Below are 18,223 nucleotides of genomic sequence, written 5' to 3' on the forward strand. Positions count from 1 at the left end.
AGGTGACCAACTGTTTAATCAGTGTAATCATATCACGGTTGGGACTGGAAATGAGAGTAGAGAGACATTTCGCTGTTGACTGGTTTACGTAATTGGTATGTATTTTCAGAATGTTTTATTCAAGCGTCGTAGTGTTCCTCTATTTTTTTACAAACACATAAACGTCACATTATTGTAGCGTTTTGCTTTTCTTTAATATTTTGTGGAGTCATTTTTACTGGGATTACTCAAATAAAATACCAATGCAATGGTGCAACTGAAGTGAACCCAATACAGTCAAAGTAGTCCTATGCCTGAAGCCAACTTAATGTGATACATCCTCATTTAAATATATGATATATGTATGGCAAAACACCACTGTTTCCCTCCAATTACACTACCTAATCGTGTTTAGGTAGGCATGGCAGTTTCAAAATGTTTGCAAGGTAAAGCACTTGGTGGACAAATGATTTGAATTAAACAAGCTGTATTATTTGTTTGCCATCAGGTCATGGGTTCTAATCACAAGCTGAATTGCTTGCACAAATATTCACTTGAATACAAGGATAGTATGTAAAGTATAAGATGCCCTTATTGTGCAGGACCAGGTATATCATTGATTTTTAAAATCAGTAATTTATGACAAGCTATGATTTATTTGTGTCATCTCTTAAACAATTGTAGACCAACTGACCAACTTTATGGAGCAGCCCAGCACCTCCAAAATATCATTCCTCTAAAAGCTTCAGCCTTTACCACAAAAGTTAGATGCAGCATTTAAAAAAGGAAAACAAAAATGACTGTAAAATGATTAAAAAATAAACAGAATGGCAAAAGATAATAACACATTGACCATTATTCATAATATTTAATCACATACCAACTACAGTTCTATTCAAATTACATTTAACTATTAATTTGTAAATATATTGTAAGACATTTACAGTATGTGCAGTACAACCTTTGCCTCACAGTGTATTTAACAGGCAAACATTCTTTCATTTGTAAATATTTGCATAGAAAAGATGCTTAAGGGATCAAAAGTGTGAACTACAACAAAGTTCAAAATACTTCTTCCAATTTTTACATTCAATGAACAGTTCAACAAGATTATACCATATAACAAATGATGTATCCAAGAAAGCTAGTGAGAGGGAAAACATGAATGCTAATCTTATAGTGCCATCCAGTGGCAGATGTGACCCAGACAGTGTATTGTACTTGTAATATACAGTATATTATGCGAGCAAATCTCTGATCCCGATGGGGTGGCCCAAGCTTACCTGAGAATTTATGTACCATATGTTTGGAACGTCCGTGTGAGCATAGTTTTACAGCTCAACTACATATGCATACATTAAATTTCAACAAGACACATGTGGAGTTGCTCTAGAAGTGTTAAAAAACAGTTCTTTCCAATCTCTGTCAATATGTCTGCAGGATGTCCCACTTGCCGGAAATGAATCTTGGACTTGATGAAGTTTTCAGGCAAAGTTGGAGTACATCATTAACCAGAGGTGGACGTAGTTCTCATACATCGGTCAAAGTCAATTGAGCACATCACAGCCAATTAGGAACAATCAATTAACCAAACTGACACAAAAAGCGAACACACGTGAGTTTTCTAAACTAATACCCGAGTAAATAAAGTGATACGCTTATTTTGATGCTGAGTGTATTGCTTTGGTAGCTCATCCCATGCGGTGCGCTAAATATACATCATTCGGTTTATGTGTGGCGCCATAAATACAAATTCATTCGCTCAACGTACATCTACGATCCCACTGGGCAAACTACAGCACCCATGAAGCATTGCAGGCATACATGATCCGGGTATCTCTCATGATGTGCAATGGCAGAAGATGGTCTTGCAGCGTTTATCGGTACTCTCAACCCTCTTTGGCAGGATCGTTGAATTTTTTCGCCTAAACAGTCTTATTTTACACGTTGCATTTGTTTGAAATTCAGGACAGAGATGTTTAAAAAAGCAAAGAGGGTTAACTTCAGGCGAAGGAACGAATCGGACGACGACGACGAAAAGGAGGACGTTCAACAACCCCAGCTGCCGCCACAACCGCAGCCATGCGGCCCTGCAACTGAGGAGCCAGAAGGCTGCAATCCTGAGGCTTTCGCCGGCGTGAACCTAGACGCGCATCACGGAAATGGACTCCAGAGTAACGCTATAAAGACAGTCAAGGAGAAAAAGAAAAACAAGGATACTCGCGATATTCCCAAAGCCAGTTTGCTGAGCTTTCATGATGAAGAAGGTAGGATCGCTAAGCCAGGGGGTTAACTGCAAACCGGTACAAACATGAAGTCAAGACTCCATTTTAGCGGGCGGCGTTGAAACGACCGATTCAGTATATTTTTGCCATCCTAGGTGAAATTGGAATATACACCTGTGTGGCTCGCTTCCTAGCTAGCTATCCACCCGCAGATCATCAGAGTGCAACTGTAGCTACTTGGCTACGTTTGCTAGCTGGGTACAGTTTTCGTTAGCCGGTTAGCTAACATTGGCATTAGCTAGCGAGCCCACATGTTTGACAACAAACCAAATACAAACATAGCTAGGCATGGCGGTTTAGTCGAGCACTATAAACCAACTAACCAACGTAAACTGTTTGGTTCATAATATTGTTAATAGTCTTCGCTGGTTTAGAATGAATATGTTGGTGTTAAGTGAGCTAGCGAGATAACTACAATTGTGTTAACTAAAATTACCTATGTTGGTCAGCTGTTTTGCGCATTGGCAGTGCAAGCAACGAAGAAGTGGTTAAACGTTAGCTAATTGCCCAGGTAGTCGGACATGGAAATAATAGAAATGGGCAATTGTAGGTTTGACCACAACTGTATTGCACGTTGAGTCATTGCAGGGAGACAAGTAGCTGGCGAAGCTAATCAGATAAGGCCTGGTGCACACTAGAGGATTTTCAATTCTTAACCGATTTTAAAAACTTGGGAGACCACAGACATAACGACAGATTTGACCGATTTTTAATATTTTAATCGTAAGAACGCACACACCAGACGATTCAGTCAAGACGCAGGACCACACACTAAACGATTTCAGAGTGGCGATTCCAGGGACTTGGGATCTCAAAGAAACTCGCGATCAAACGTGACTTCAGAGCAAAACCAACACGAAGGCAGACCGTCGTCTTCAGCTTGTTGTACTTGTGTGTGCTATGTTTTGCACCGAAAAAAATAGGAGAAAAAAACGGTGGAGGAAGTCATGGCTGAGAAGACGGAATCAGCAAGGCTATACATTTTGCAGCGCGAGCTAGAGTTGAGTTGGAAATAAAGTTTTATTGTTGGTCTCAGTCGGGGCTTGTGCAAGCTACTGCTACAAGCTATTTATTTGTGCACAGGTGGAGGGGAGAGTGAAACTTGTGACCATTAGAAATGTAGTCATTTTTATACATCCTATGACCTTCCACTGCCCTGGGGATGCCGTTCCATATTAATATTATTGTGCTCTGGGCTTGTACGAAGGTTAACTGTCAGTTGCTAGGTTGGTGACGCTTCCCCGCTCAAGATTCCATCGCTGTTCCTCTCACACTACAGGATTTCGAAATCGGGGAGACTCCGATCAAGTCGGTAACACTAAGATCACCTCTGTAAACCCCTCACACTACAGGATCATTTGGGCAGACATTCGGTTCCGACCAGCCCCGACTCGGGAAGGACCCCACGATCGTCGGGAGGGGCGAATCGGACCCAAAATCTGCCCAATTATCTTCTAGTGTGGGGCCAGCTTAACTAGCTATATGCACGCTAGGGCAGTGCAGTTCCTGTTTTTTTTTTCTTTGAGTCAATCTTAACCAAATTCTGTAATTGTTCCTTTCAGAAGACACAGAGGTCTTTCGAGTGAAGAAACCCAACCACAGCAAGAAGATCGTAAAACAGCTGAAAAAAGAATACAAGGAAGATTTGGAGAAGACTGGCCATGTCAAACAGGAACCAAGCGGAGCCAATGATGGTACCTCACTTTAAACCCTTGTGATGAAGCCTATATTAGCTGGTGAAAACTGATAAATAAGCAGCCTCAGTTCAGCCTCATAGTGGCACCAGTATCCCGTGCTTCATGTTCAGTTGAGCACAATGTCGGTCTTGTTTGTGTTTGACATACTTTTTGCTGAATTACTATTAGTCCTTCTAATACATTACAGCAAAATTAACACTCACTGCTGTGTAATTGACTTGGTGAAAATGAGCCATGGCTTTGTGTGGTTATGTGTTCTCTGGTTATTAGACATAGAGTAAAATCAAAAGCACACTTCATGCTTATAGATATAAATGCTGTGTGTGTGTCTGTCCAGAGGTGACAGCGTCAGTGCCAGTTGCTGTGAAGGAGGAGGCCCGGGCAGAGGGCAGCAGGGCCAGCAGCGAGCAGGGCGAAGAGGAGATGGAGGTGGACAGCAATGAGGAGGAAGAGGAGGAGCAGGAGAACGAGCCAAAGAGCACCCCAGGGGGAGTCTTCTCCAACACTCTGTCCTCACTCAGCACACTCAGACCTGGTACTACAGCCTTGCCCTCGTTAGGAACCAAAGTCTACAGCACACTGCAGTTTTTTTAGGTTGTGCCTGGCAGTGACCTCTCTCGTAGGTGTCGGGGCTGACGCACAACACCAGTTTTAAATTTATGGATTGTATTATGTTACACCATTTCAATATCACTGAGTTAGTATTCTGATACGGTGTTCCTTATGAAAGGGTCAATCTGTATGGGAGGGGAATGGTTTACAGTTTAAAAATGGCATTTAGTGATGAGACCACTGCTTTTTTCTTTGTGTCAGTAGTATTTGTATTATAATGTCAGCGTACTGTTAGTAAGAGTAGTGTCTTTATTAGGGCTTATGTGTACTAGGCCTTTCTTTACTCTTTCTTTAAAAGTCTGGTAATTTATCAAGGCAAAATAATACTTATGTAAAGCATTGTGTAAAGTGATGCTGACTGAGAATTCCCCCCTCAGTCAGCAGTTTGTCAACGATGCATGCACACACCAATAAGAGGATGTCGGACCAAGTAGTTTTCACTTGACATGACCAAGGCAAACATTTCACCATCTAGGGAGGAGGCAGGATTTCAATAGTGCGTCCTAAAAAAATCCCTTTACGTACTTGAGAATGGTCTGCGTTGCGTTAATGCTTTTGGTGATCGGGTTCCTGTGTACTATTGTCTGCTTCCCCCTCCAGGTGAGATCCCCGACGCCGCCTTCATCCACGCCGCCCGCAAGCGCCGTCAGCTGGCCAGAGAGCAGGGCGGGGAGGTGCCCCCCCAAGAGGCCGAGGGCCCGAAGAAGCGCCTGGTGCGGGAGGACGAACAGGACGGCAGCGACGATGAAGACGAGGACGAGAAGAGGATCGTCTTCAGCGGCGTCAGGCAGAAGACTCAGCGGCAGAAGATCGCCGAGGAGATAGGTGGGGTTTAGATGCTTGAGTCACTCCGCCCCAGAGAAATTGTTTTGTGATGGTGCTTCTCAAAAGTCCAGTGGTTTTGAGTAGGCTGTGGTAGGGCTCGGCGATATAGCCGTTGCGATATATTGAATAGCTATTTTTAACAATAACAGCTGTCCCCGGTAGGTGGTGTTAGGTTTTTTCCCATATTTTTTTCCTGTTAGTCATACTTGCGGGAGCACGCCTCCAAAATTCAGTGAATGCTTCCGGGGCAGAAAAATATCACTTGTATCCATATGTTGGTTAACGTACTTATTAGCTTTGAAAAACACATAGCATATGTTTTCACTAGGGTTGTCAAAGTAACAGATTAATTTTGATTAATTATAGAAAAAATAATGCATCAAAAATTAACATAGATTAATCGCACTCTATGATGCCCCTTGACCCCATACATCACTGTGCATTTAAGCATTTATCATACCCAACTGCAGGCTAGGTTCTTTTATATCATACACGGAAACGTATCCACATTTGCGCTGTTGGGAAATGCGAACTAAGTTCGGATTTCATGTAATCAACAGTGATACATGTATAGTTAAAAGTGCCAGTGCTGTTATACTGAATATCAACACTTACAGAATGCCTCTTGTCCAATCAAATTACTTAGTCGGAACTAACTGTTGTATAAAGCACAATTTGAGCATAAAATGTTTCTTACAGCAAATATTGATATATGCGAGTAATTTAGATTAATTAACCAGAAAGCATGTAGTTAGATTAATTTTTTAAATCGCTTGACAGGCCTAGTTTTCACTCTTTATCTTTGTAGCCATGTGTTTCTATGTACCACATGGAAGCAGCATAGTGCTCTTGCTGTGATATCAACGTTGAATAGATATGAGCGGCGTTTTTTTCTCCGGAAGCATTTCACATGGCCTCGGAAAACTGGAGGTGCGCTCCTGCATCAGACGTGACTAACGGGGGAAAAAAAACCTAACGCCACATACCGGGGTTAGCTGCTGTTGCGCTAAAAATAGCTATTCGATATACCGCGACGGCTGTATCGCTCAGCCCTAGACTGCGGTGACGCGGTTAGCCTGCATCTCATTTTTCCACGGCGTGGCGTTTGTAGAAAAGGTCTGAGGTGCGCTGTGTCTCTGCCCCGCTCACCTGCTGTGGTGCGCTGTGTGTGCTTAGGCATAGAGTGCAGCGATGACGAGGCTCTGGATGCCAGCGGCCACGACGAGGAGCTGAGCCGCTGGGAGCAGGAGCAGATCAGGAAGGGCATCAGCATCCCGCAGGTGAGGCCGCCGCTAAGCGCAGACAACACAGAGCCTAGCAACCGTCTCCATGTCTGCTCCAGTAATCAGCCCCTGACCAACAGCAGTAATCGGCAACTTACCAACTCCTATAATTGGCATCATACTTAGCTTGATGTTCAGCCCCATACTATATTCAGTATGCACCTCTAGGAATTCCAAGGTCTCTACAGGCACAGTATGGTAGCACAGTAATAACCTCCCTAAGAGGCTATGAGCACTGCTGAGCCTCAATTATCAATGCGCCTGAGGTTTGTCTTCTGCAAACCTCCCAACAATGTGTCCCTTAAAGGCGTGTCTGCATAAAGGTCCCCTTGTTTTCCAAATGCCTGCCTTATGCCAGTTTGACTGAAGGGAGAAATCGCTCGTCTCAGTTGTTCCCTAATGTTATGTGTTTGTTTGCCTGTTTGCTTTGTAGGTCCAGACCAACCAGCCAGAAGATGTGAATATGTATTACCAAAACAGCTATGAGACCCAGCCATATGGGTCTTCCTATGCCCTCCCCTATTCCTACAACGCAATGGGAGGGGATGACTCCAAACCCATCAAATCTGAAAGCTCAGTAACCTATTCCGCCCCTAGTAGTGAATTGACTCCTATCACTACTGATTTGGTAAAGAAACGCCTTAAAGACAGGTAGGGTTTGACCCGTTTTTGCCCCAGCGGTTGGCCTCTCCCATGCTGTTTGTTTTATTCTGATGCACTGATGCACTCATTTCACCTGCCAGCAGGGATCAACGGGATTAATGTGCTTTTAATCCCGTTCAGCTTCATTGTACACCCATTGTCCACTCGGCTCTTGCTAGGTGTTGGAATACAGCGTGCGTTGGAATAAGGTCGCAGTTTCTGATAGCGGATGTTTGCGCCGCTTCAGTGCTCCTGTGACAGTGTTCTTTTCATGCACATTAAACATGCTCAGCAGCGGACTACCCAGCCTTGTTCACTCAACAAGTGCAAGCTGAACAGAGGAGTTTGGCATTCCTTATTTCCCTTGTCAATGTGAGAATTCCTTCCTGTGTCACTGTAAATGTGCATGGATGTTTCGTGTCTCAAGTGTTTTCCCTTGGAAGTTGAGGCCTACTCTTAAGGAGCACATTTCTTTGGGAAATGGTTTTATTTCAGTTTTTTTTTTATTTTTCTTGTGGGGGGGGGGGGGGGGGGTTCTGTTCCACACTTTCTTGCGTGAACTCAAAAGGAAGATAACCAATCTTTAAAGTTCCCCAGTGTGACCCTGAATGATTCACTGTCCTCTGTCTCACAAGTGTTAACCTGCACTTTCACTGACCCGCTTCTCCTCTATGGTTGTGATATGTAAACCAGAAGGTCCTAAACCTGGCATTTAAAGTTTGTTTTACAATATTGATTCCTCTGCTTTCACTAAGCTTGCTACTCTGGCACATGTTGTCAACAAAAGCCTATCAAATTCACCTGTTTCAGCAGAGGTAAAAAATGCCATATTGTTACACCCTAAAGTGATGTTGGTGGGAAAAATTAACAGCCCCAAATTTGGAATAAAGTTTGGGTATGTTTTATAGAAAGGCAAGTCCTGACGAGCCTTTGCATGCTGCTTAGCCAGTGTAAACCGACCTGTGTCTTACTGCACAAAGTAAAGAGCACTGCAGGCTCCCAGCATGCTCTGGGTAAGGCAAGGGTGGGCGTTGGCGTTACGTGACGACTCTGTGCGTCTCTCCTCTGTGCCCCCAGGCTCAGCTCTATGCGCCAGGGGCTCAGTAGCAATGCCAAGCGCTACGAGCAGATTCAGGAAGAGCTGGGGGCCGCTGCCAGCACCATCCAGCGCTTAGAGGGCTCCGCCGACGCAGTCGCAGACCAGTATAAATTCTTGCAAGAAATGCGAGGGTATGTTCGAGACTTGCTTGAGTGTTTCAGTGAAAAGGTAAGGGAGAAATTATTTGCAGTTTTTATTTCGCTCCTCCCTGTGTTTTAATTTTTCCCTTTAATTGAGAAATTCACAAGGCAGTAGCTAGTTGAATTGTGATATAATCAATAATTAATTCCTGGAAATTGTCATTATTGGGGAATGTTATTGTAATGTGTTCTATTGAATTAAGTTAGTTCCAAGCAGATGAATTTAAATCCTTTCTGATACCTTGTGTAACTATAGTGATAAAGCATGTTTCGTAACTTTGTTGTAGTGCTAGAAATAACACCACCTTATTAGTTGTATTGCAAGTCCTCCACAATCTTAACATTTGACAGTGTGACCCCTTTTTTTTTGTTTTTTTTTTTAGCTGGGTCTCTGTCCTGCATAATTCCCTTGTAACCTTGATTGACTTGCTTGATCACCATCTTTCCCTCCACAGCTTTTGCTTTTAAAGTCAGACATGAAGGAAAGTCCGCAAGCAATGGCACCAAATGCCCGTGGGATAACCTCTGTTTCATTTGCAGACCATATGTAGCCAATCACAGGACCGGCAGGGCCATGGGAAGACCGCTGGAGTGGTGCGGTCGTTGAGTTTCTAGCAGGGGAGGAGAAATGCAGTAGTGGGGAGAGCAGTTTAATCTGGATGAACAGAGGACCACACATGGCCCTGTACAATGTTTGAACTATTTAAGCTTTCGGTTAATGAAGCCAGCAGACTCCACCTCTCTAGTAGAATTTAAACTGATAAACGCACCATCATCTCCACCACTGCTTTGCTCCCCGCCTCCTACCAGACGGGCTCCCGTTGACCAGCCTGGACTTGGTTCCGCCCCCAACACGGGTTCACGTGTCACAGAAGGTATCGTATCTTTCAGGTGCCGGTGGTGCTGGAGTTGGAGGCTGCAATGCACCAGTTACTAAGGCAACGGGCGTCCCGGCTCGTCCAGAGAAGACAGGATGATATTAAAGATGAATCATCGGAATTTTCAAGCCTTTCAAGTCAGTCCATCTTGAAGGTTTTTATTATTTATTTGAACAGCCTCGTTGCTCGTGTGTGTAAACTTGATTCTCTGTTGTTTCCGTCGCCATTCATGCATTTTCATGTAATGTAATTTTAAGAGTTTGGCAGGACAGTAAGTGTCTTGCACACTCAGAGAGAGTGCAGTAAGCTGTAGAGATGGAGAGGGTAAGTAATGATGTAGGACACTGGAAGAAGCAGTGTTCTCTCAAGTGTGGCTGAAAATAACATGCCACAGATGTCATTGTGCTTTACTACATAAAAGTTTGCAATAGATGATATTGCAAAAAAATAAGAGCAAATTTTATATATTCTAAGCCTCGTGGTATCCCAAAGCCAGGAAAGTGGATTTAAATCTATGGGGAAAAAACATGCAGTTGAAAGCTATCGCCGAAAACTTTTAAATCCATTACTGGAATGGATCCTACTGGATATGAGCATGGATAGAGCATGCCTTTCAGACAGCTGACGTGCTGCAGTGCTTCACATCTAAGAATGCATGTTAGGAAACTTTCTACATAAAATTTTAAGTCAAAGCGAGGAGGGGGTCATCAGACATCCAAGACTGAATTAAAAGCGGTATAAGTGGACAGGAGTAGATCTGTTTTGTTAACTCAGATGTTCAGAGTATGCACCAAGAATCTAAGGAAAAGGACCCTCCGGCCTCCAGCCACCAAATTTTTAGCATTGCCAAAACAACCGGAAGGTCATTGCTCTTGCACTGGATTATGAACACCACTAGAAAGCAGAGGCAATTGTCTGTCTTGGTGATATGAGAGGCTGGTAGTGTTTCAGATCAGTGTGTTAGTAGGACACAGAGAACAGAATTGTTATCAGGTCTGGAAACATTTACTGTGTTTGGCTGCTCATTGAACTCTGTTTGTTTCAGGTAAGGCCCTAATGGCCCCCAATCTTGACTCTTTCGGCCGAGACCGCGGAGCCTATCTAGAACATGCTAAACAGAGGAGAATTGCTGAGAGGGAGGCCCGACGGTACAGCACCCTCGCCATCCCTTTTCGCAATACTATTCATCCAGTATAGCATTCTCTGCAGCAAATGCGTGAAAACAGTACTCAGAGTTTTAGCAAACGATCAATGATCGTGAATGCATACATTGGTATTTAAGGAGAATCTTAAGATCCAGCAAGTTTCAGATCATCAGGAAACCAGAAAGATATTTTTATTGCATAGTTTTGCACGCATGCGTAGACCTGAACTTGAAATTTTCAATTTGTACATCACATTGTTACTTTTGCCACAGGTACACAAAACAGAATTTGCCCCTTCTATAAGGCAGCATAACTCTTACCCATTGCTTCCTATTCAACTTGTAGAAAACTCAGTGCTTGTTTGGGGGGGGGTTGTGGGTAGAACCCGGCGCAGACAAGCTAGAGAACAGAATGGCAAGAGGGCGGAGCACCGGGAGGGACTGTCCAGCGATGACGAGGAGACATCCACGGACATCACCAGCTTCAACCTGGAGAGAGGTACCAGCATGCACACCTCCAGATCTCCTCGCTGTGCCACGCCTACACACTGTCACTGTGCCCATCAGACACCTACACATCTGCACAGCATCGCAGTGCTGTACACCTCCACAGTCCCGCACACCTGTACACCATCGCAGTGCACTTGCACAGCATCACTGTTACACACTTCAGAACGTCAGTAGGCAGGATGTCCTTGATTTACCCACTTGGCTTTGTAGAACACACACGTATTGTGCAGAATGAGTTAAGTCACTTTTCTCTATGACCTCGTACGCTGTGTGGTTGTTGCAGTCCGAATGATAACAGTCCCTCTGCCCTTTCATGAATCAATGCCCCTGATTGCGCTTTGATCATCATGTGCTGCTCACCCACTGTTTCAGACCGCATCCTGAAGGAATCAAAGAAGGTCTTTGAGGACGTGCTGGAAGATTTCCACTCCCTGGACAGCATCAAGGCCCGCTTCGAGGTGTGGAGGAAGCTGTACTTCACCTGCTACCAAGATGCTTACATCGGCCTGTGTCTGCCCAAACTCTTCAACCCCCTCATTCGACTGCAGCTGATCCCCTGGCTGCCCCTGGAGGTATAGAACCCTAAATCTGTATTCTTGGCTTTTCTTGTTTTAAGTTAACATTGATGTTTAAGCAACAACTTTGTTCCGACACATGAAGACTGTACTTACCATAGCACCCATACAGCTGGCAACCGACCCATGATACTGCACACAAACAACTGTTGACAGGTTGCTGGATTGGCAGTTATGAAGAAACGGAGGGTGCAGTTGCATATTTAAGAACTGTGTTATGACTGTGATGGGAGTTTATAAAAAGGTTGGAAAGACATCTGTGCCCGAAGAATGAGTTCAACAGTCTGCGTGTGTTGTGGTATTACATAATATCAAGGGAATTAAAACATTTGCCTAGAGATTGCTTTATAGCGATTGTTTATAAAATATCTGAGAATTGACTCACACAGCCCGCCAATTTGAATCTGAAACCACAAGGTATAGGAGCTGTGCAGACAAGCTCAGGCTGATATTCATACATGTGTGTCAACACACAGATGAATGTGTCCATCCTTATGGTTGATGAATCAGCGGCGAATAGTGGGTGGGATTTAGCTTAAGAGTTTAACAAGCCCTGCCTTGGGTGGTTGTTGAGAAAATTTATTAGCTCAATGAGTTTACTTTTCCCCATATACGTGTTTATGTTGGCCGTTCTCTGAAGGAGTCTGTAACCACACAGAAGTAATTAGTAATCTAAAATGAAATGGCTAAATAGTTGTGCAGTACATTTGTGTCAGATTGTGCCTTGAAACCATCCTGTCCCACCAGGCCGACTGCCCCAACTTTGAGTACATGTTGTGGTTCGAGTCCCTACTGTTCTACGGCTGTGAGGAGCAACCGAAAATGCAAAAGGGGGACCTGGACGTCAGCCTGCTGCCTGCCATCGTGGAGAGGGTCATTGTCCCCAAACTCGCAGGTGAGTCCAGACGGCGCCTTGTAAATGCTTCAGCACACGGAAGCTTTGATATGGCAAACCAAAACAGCACCCAAGTGTACTTAAGCCCCTAGTGATATTTTTGATGACCTCATTCTGGTGAGAAGTGCACCCACTGCTCCTACACTGAACATGCCTCCCTCTTGTGATGTTCTCACAGTGCTGGCTGATCAGGTTTGGGACCCCCTGTCCAGCAGTCAGACTACCCGTCTGGTGGCCTTCATGCATAAGCTCATCAAAGGATACCCCACAGTGCTGCACGGGGACAACAAGAACACACAGGTGAGACCCCTCAGCTCAGGGAAACTGCCCCCCGTGATCTCCCAGTTCAAACAGTAAATGCCATTGAGTGCTTCGGTCCCGTGAATAAAGCGGTGAAAGTACGCCGAGCATACTCTGATGGTAGATCCAGGTAATGGGCGGGACATGCCAAGCATTTACTAATCCACAGTGTGAGGTCCGTCTACTTCATTAGTGCTTTGTGCATCCAAGGAGAAACTTTCCCTTTGTGTAATCTTACATATTGACATTAACAAATAAGTGTTGATCACTTATTGGATGTATTTGTTCATCTCATTCTCTCCGTTCATTCCATCAGGAGCTCTTGAAGACCATTGTCTTACGGACACGGAGGACATTGGACAATGATGTTTTCATGCCACTATATCCCAAAAAGTAAGTAACACTGTCCTTCTGAGGTCTGTGAGCCTCTGTTGTTCACATTATGGTGCAATAAAATACTTAATACATGTTATTTCAAAGTTGTTTATTAAATTAATAGTGTATGTAATTGTAGTTCATGTGTGCAGTTTAATTTTAATAATGCATAACTATTTGTTACCATTTGCTACAATTTTTTCATTACAGTGTGTTGGAGAACAAGAACTCTGGACCATACCTTTTCTTCCAGAGGCAGTTTTGGTCCTGTGTGAAGGTAAGTCAAGTTCTTTGTCTGTTGCGCTTTGGCCTAAAATGAAAGGCATTTCAGTCATGCAAAGATCAATGCAATTATATGCAAAAACTTCTGGGTAGAGATGAAATCCACTTGCCACTTAGTTTTGTGTGCCCATTTCTGCTTTTCCTGTCAGGGGAAAGGTATGTCAGTGAAATCTTTTTTTAGAAGTTTGTTCTTCGTCATTTGGAAAGTTTTGTATGGTCAAATTCGGTTATGAAACTTCTAATGTGTGTAGTTAAGTGTTGAAAAACTTTATCACAAAAGTTAGTTATATGGATTTTTTTTGCTTTTCATTTGACACCTCTGCTCACCCTTGCACTGAGCTATGTGTGCAGTACAGGTGTCCCACCAGTAACTAGCCACACAGCATTAGGCGGAAATCGAGCCTCTGCATATCATTGTCGCAAAAGTTAATTGCTCATCATTTTGAGGTTTCAGCCATCTCTGCTGTTTCTCTCTTTAACCCCTTGCTTTGTTTAACCCTTTCCGTTTGCATGCAGCTCCTTGGGAACATCCTGCAGTGGCATGGGATCCTGTCCAACTCCGCCCTGAGGGAGCTGGCGGTGGACAGCACCCTGAACCGCTACATCCTGTCCGCCCTGCAGGCCACGGAGCCCGGGGAGGAGAGCGTCGAGAAGAGCCAGAGCGTAAGTGCGAGACTCAGCTTTCCAGCTGAGTCAGGTGTTTACCCAAACTCTTGTTGTAACGGCACCAGTGATGCTCGGTGCAGATTTTTCCCATGTGTTTTCATCTTGGGAAGTCGTCAAAATGGTCAAACGTTCCACTATCCCTGGGAAAATGTCCCTGGGAAAATTGCCCAACTCAGTAAAGTTCTCACTTTTTCTTTCTTGGTTATGCATTCTGTATTACGTTTTCTCTTACAGCAGGTGAAATGCATGCATTTAGTGCTAACTCAGTAACTTGATATCATCTGCTATCAAGCACAGCAGTGTGTGTGCCTATGTGACCAACAAATGGGCCTGCTGTCTGACTTGTACATTACTACCAAGAGGCATTGGTGACTGGTGTTTGATGCCAAGGGCAACAGCAAGTATGTGTATATGCAGGATGTAAAATATTTTGCCTCTGGAGGTATTTGCCCCTTGTAAGTTCATCTTCAGAGTGGCCCAGTTGCGTGTTGTTCGAATTGCAGCATATTTTCACATTTTCCCTGAAGACTTCAATTTAAAAAAAAAAAGTCATGGAGACTATCAGTCTGATTTGCTTGGAAATCTTTGGCACAGCTTCTGTGAAGTCGGTGTGTTTCTTGAACTGAACTGTTCTTAAAGCACGTACACTCACTTCCTCACACAGGCAAGATTTTGAATGATTTTTGGTTTTTGGGGAGGGGCACCAGCACTCACGTTTTGCATATTAAGGAAACTGAAAACGGAATGAGAAGCCAGATCTCATATTAATACTATGAAAATGGTGGGAACCTGTGGGGCCTGAGCAGAAAATGTCCAACTTTTTAATTTCTTTTTTGCTGGACAGAAACTGGATCATGACTAATTTATCATGAATTATTTACCTCCAAACATGCCCATATCAGCTCAGTGTTCGGCCCTTTAAAGACTGCAAGCCTGTCCCCTGGTTCAGTGGCGCTGGGAGGTTGGAGTGTTTTCAGGCTGCATCCTGTTTTTGTCCCCAGGTGGTGGAGTGCTTCCCACAGCAGTGGTTCAGCAGCCTCAAGGGCCAGCAGACTCTTCCACAGCTAGAGAACTTCTGCAGGTACCTGAAGCACCTGGCCAGCACCATCTACCGGGTCAGCATGGGCGGCTCCGACGTGGAGCGGAGGAACGCAAGGCAAGTTTGTCCTGTTTCTTGCATGGCATCAGCCTCCGGTAACCTCTATGCTCGATTGAATAACACGGTATGGGAGACCTGTATTTGATCACCTAAGGCCAAAGTATGCTGTGCATTAGACTGTAGTGGCTAACTACAGAAATGGCATGTATTACTTGCTGGCCTTGTGTCAGGTAGGACACTGAGCCAGCTGTTTCACTCAGTTTGCATAGGTTAATAATGGTGACTATAAACTACAAGATAAGGTCAATGTATTTTGTTGTTCTTCACATAATTAGCTATAAAAGTCTTTTTCCTTAGCAATTGTGTCAGGTTATGTTACTCCAGGTAGCTGGGTCTGTGAGCTCCTGCTCTGACCTCCAAGGTTGAATCTGCAAACCAGATCCACACTTGTTTTTTTCTGTAGTCCCCTTTGCCCCAGTCTTGATATTACCTGACACACCCACTATTTCTGTCTAACGCAAAGTTACTAACCAATAGCTCCATTCCACCAGTCACTGACGGCAGTGACAGTGAAGCTGTCACTTGGAGGAATGACACCTCACAGCTGTTCTGTCTGTCCAACAGGGAACACATAAAGGAGGTGGTGAAGTTGCTGGGGCGTATGAACGCTCTGGATCATGTGATCGCCGTGGCTACCGAGCACGGGATCAAAGACATTAAAACATTACTGGAGAGCAAATGAGGAAGGACAAAGGAGTTGGGACAGTTGACGGACTTCACTTGGTGTGTATATGAGTGTGTCTGTGTGTATATATTGTGAATACTGTACATGTTTAAAAAGGAAAAGTGCTGGGATCACTGGCCAATACTTGTAAGCAAATGACTCAACGGAAACCTTCAGATTCAGCTGTGGACTGAGGCAAGGCCAGACCTGGACTCCAACCCCAAACCCTTGGTCCTGCAACTACGATCCAACAGCTGCATGGATGAAAGAAGACAAGAGGATCCTGGGAACCCTGCTCATGGCTTTGGGCACAAGCCTTTTCAGAGCTCATCTTTGTGGTGGAGGTCATGAGGATAATATCATTGGTTCATTGAGGTGGTGAGGAAATAGACAGAAGATTTCAGACAAAATGTAGAAATTTCCCATCCCAAAGAGGCTGTGTAAGCTGACCCACCTGGTTCTTTGGAAAGTACACCCCAGACAACAGAAGCCTTAATCCTAGTACACCCATCTTCTCGGATGTGAGTGTTACTGCAAGCAGCCGTTGTCACACCTAATGATTGGGCTGAGACAGAATCGCCACAAAAGTATTTTGAAGGTTTTAAAATGCAGAACACCGTTTCATAACACAAAGTCAATTGCCGTTTCTGTTTGACTGCCTAGCCATTTTCACTTGTAGTGCCTGGCGTGGTAGGTGTCTGCAGATGGGTTCAAAAAAGCTCTTGCTCTCACAGCTCAATAAAATGCTCATGTTTCGCTTCTGTCCTGCTCGTACGTTCATCTTAGTGCTCGGTGCTTTTGCCTTTGTCATCATGGATAGTACTCTGTCTCTCGCTTTCTTTCTGCTGGAAACGGTCTGTAGAAAACTGGCTTTTTGTTGGTGCTGTATAACTGAATTGTCATTTTTCATTGTCTTTCCATCTCGGGCAGTGAAACCCGGTACTGAATATGATTTTGCAAAAATTTTTCTTACTCGATATTGACTTGCAGTTTGTAACCGCTCACAACAGCAATTATGGCATGTAAGCCTCTTCCAAAGAACAGGGTCAGAGTTGTTAAGGCAATGTACCTTTTTAGGGTACATGGAAAAATTATATTCAGAATTGCAAAAACTAGATAAAAGACCTGTTAAAAACCCCTATTTAAAGAGGTAATTCAGGACTAATTCCAGATTGTGATATGTGTACAGGGATTCTGGAACGGGGATGGGAAATGCTTTGAGCGTTTTGTGTACCATCTGTGGCTCTCCCGTGTTAATCCTTACTACAGGTCTCATAATAGGTGTTTTAATTATTTTAAACAGAATAGATTGGACCAGTTTTTCAGACCCACCCTATAAGTAGGTTATTTTACATTTAGGTTTGATGGAACCACCGCACAATTTCACCGTAACTAGCTTTCCTGTGATTGGCTTAAGCATGCCAGCTGCTCTCAACGGCACTTGTCCATCTCATTCATTGGAAGATTGTGCCAAAATGCACACTGGCCACACCAAGGTGAAATCATTTACATGTTTGCAATTTTTTACGTTGGATTTTTTTTTTTTTTTTTTTTTTTTTGTGGGGGTGGGGGTGGTGGTCAGTGGGAAGGGGCATATGGAGTTCATTTTAATTTACAGAAATTTGTACATGTTTTATTGGCCTATTTAATAAAAACCTTGCTGCTGACATTTCCCTGCATTTTTTATGTGTCAAATGTTATGCTGACATGCCAAAGACCATCTGATTTTGAGCACATCAGTTGATTCTTGTCTCGGCAAATGTTTTTGTTCCTGATATGATTGTATTAGTGTGCGTTTGTGGTCACTTCCACCGAAAATGGAACTTCTGAGTCCTGATTTTATATGGTTGGGTTGTTCAGAATAATGGTTGTTTTGTGATTCAAAGATTTCAGGGAATGTTCAGCAACATCAGATCTACTTCACACCTGATCTTCCAGTCTTTGAAAGACAGATCGAGATCACTGGATCTGCAAAGATAAACGTGACTTCTCTTTTAAGGTAACCAGAATCTGTGAACCAATTCTGTGTCATCCTTGCACCAGGTCCATTGTGTGTGATCTAAAAATGCAGTCTTCACTAGATAACAGAACATATGAAGCTGTTTACACAAAGATGACCTGAAACCATTCATAATCTGTCATAGGAATATTTATTTCCATCCCATAAGTGGAATCATTACCTTTTGGCCTCCATTTTTTTCTTTTTAACAGAC

At 43.7% G+C, this 18,223-nt stretch overlaps 1 protein-coding gene across 1 annotated transcript; it reads left to right on the forward strand.

The window, feature by feature from the left end:
• Positions 1-1,824: 1,824 nt before the first annotated feature.
• paxbp1 (PAX3 and PAX7 binding protein 1) lies at positions 1,825-17,579 on the forward strand. Its single transcript, XM_036524093.1, has 18 exons — positions 1,825-2,246; positions 3,827-3,958; positions 4,299-4,496; positions 5,174-5,398; positions 6,575-6,678; positions 7,115-7,332; positions 8,401-8,590; positions 9,454-9,577; positions 10,486-10,588; positions 10,968-11,083; positions 11,467-11,666; positions 12,417-12,564; positions 12,743-12,864; positions 13,181-13,257; positions 13,450-13,516; positions 14,038-14,184; positions 15,189-15,343; positions 15,911-17,579. Exons 1-18 carry the CDS (start codon positions 1,955-1,957, stop codon positions 16,026-16,028), a joined length of 2,736 nt encoding a protein of 911 aa, XP_036379986.1. The 5' UTR covers positions 1,825-1,954; the 3' UTR covers positions 16,029-17,579.
• Positions 17,580-18,223: the final 644 nt, after the last annotated feature.

This window comes from Megalops cyprinoides, chromosome 3 (genome assembly GCF_013368585.1).
Source record: "Megalops cyprinoides isolate fMegCyp1 chromosome 3, fMegCyp1.pri, whole genome shotgun sequence".
Taxonomy (NCBI): Eukaryota; Metazoa; Chordata; class Actinopteri; order Elopiformes; family Megalopidae; genus Megalops; species Megalops cyprinoides.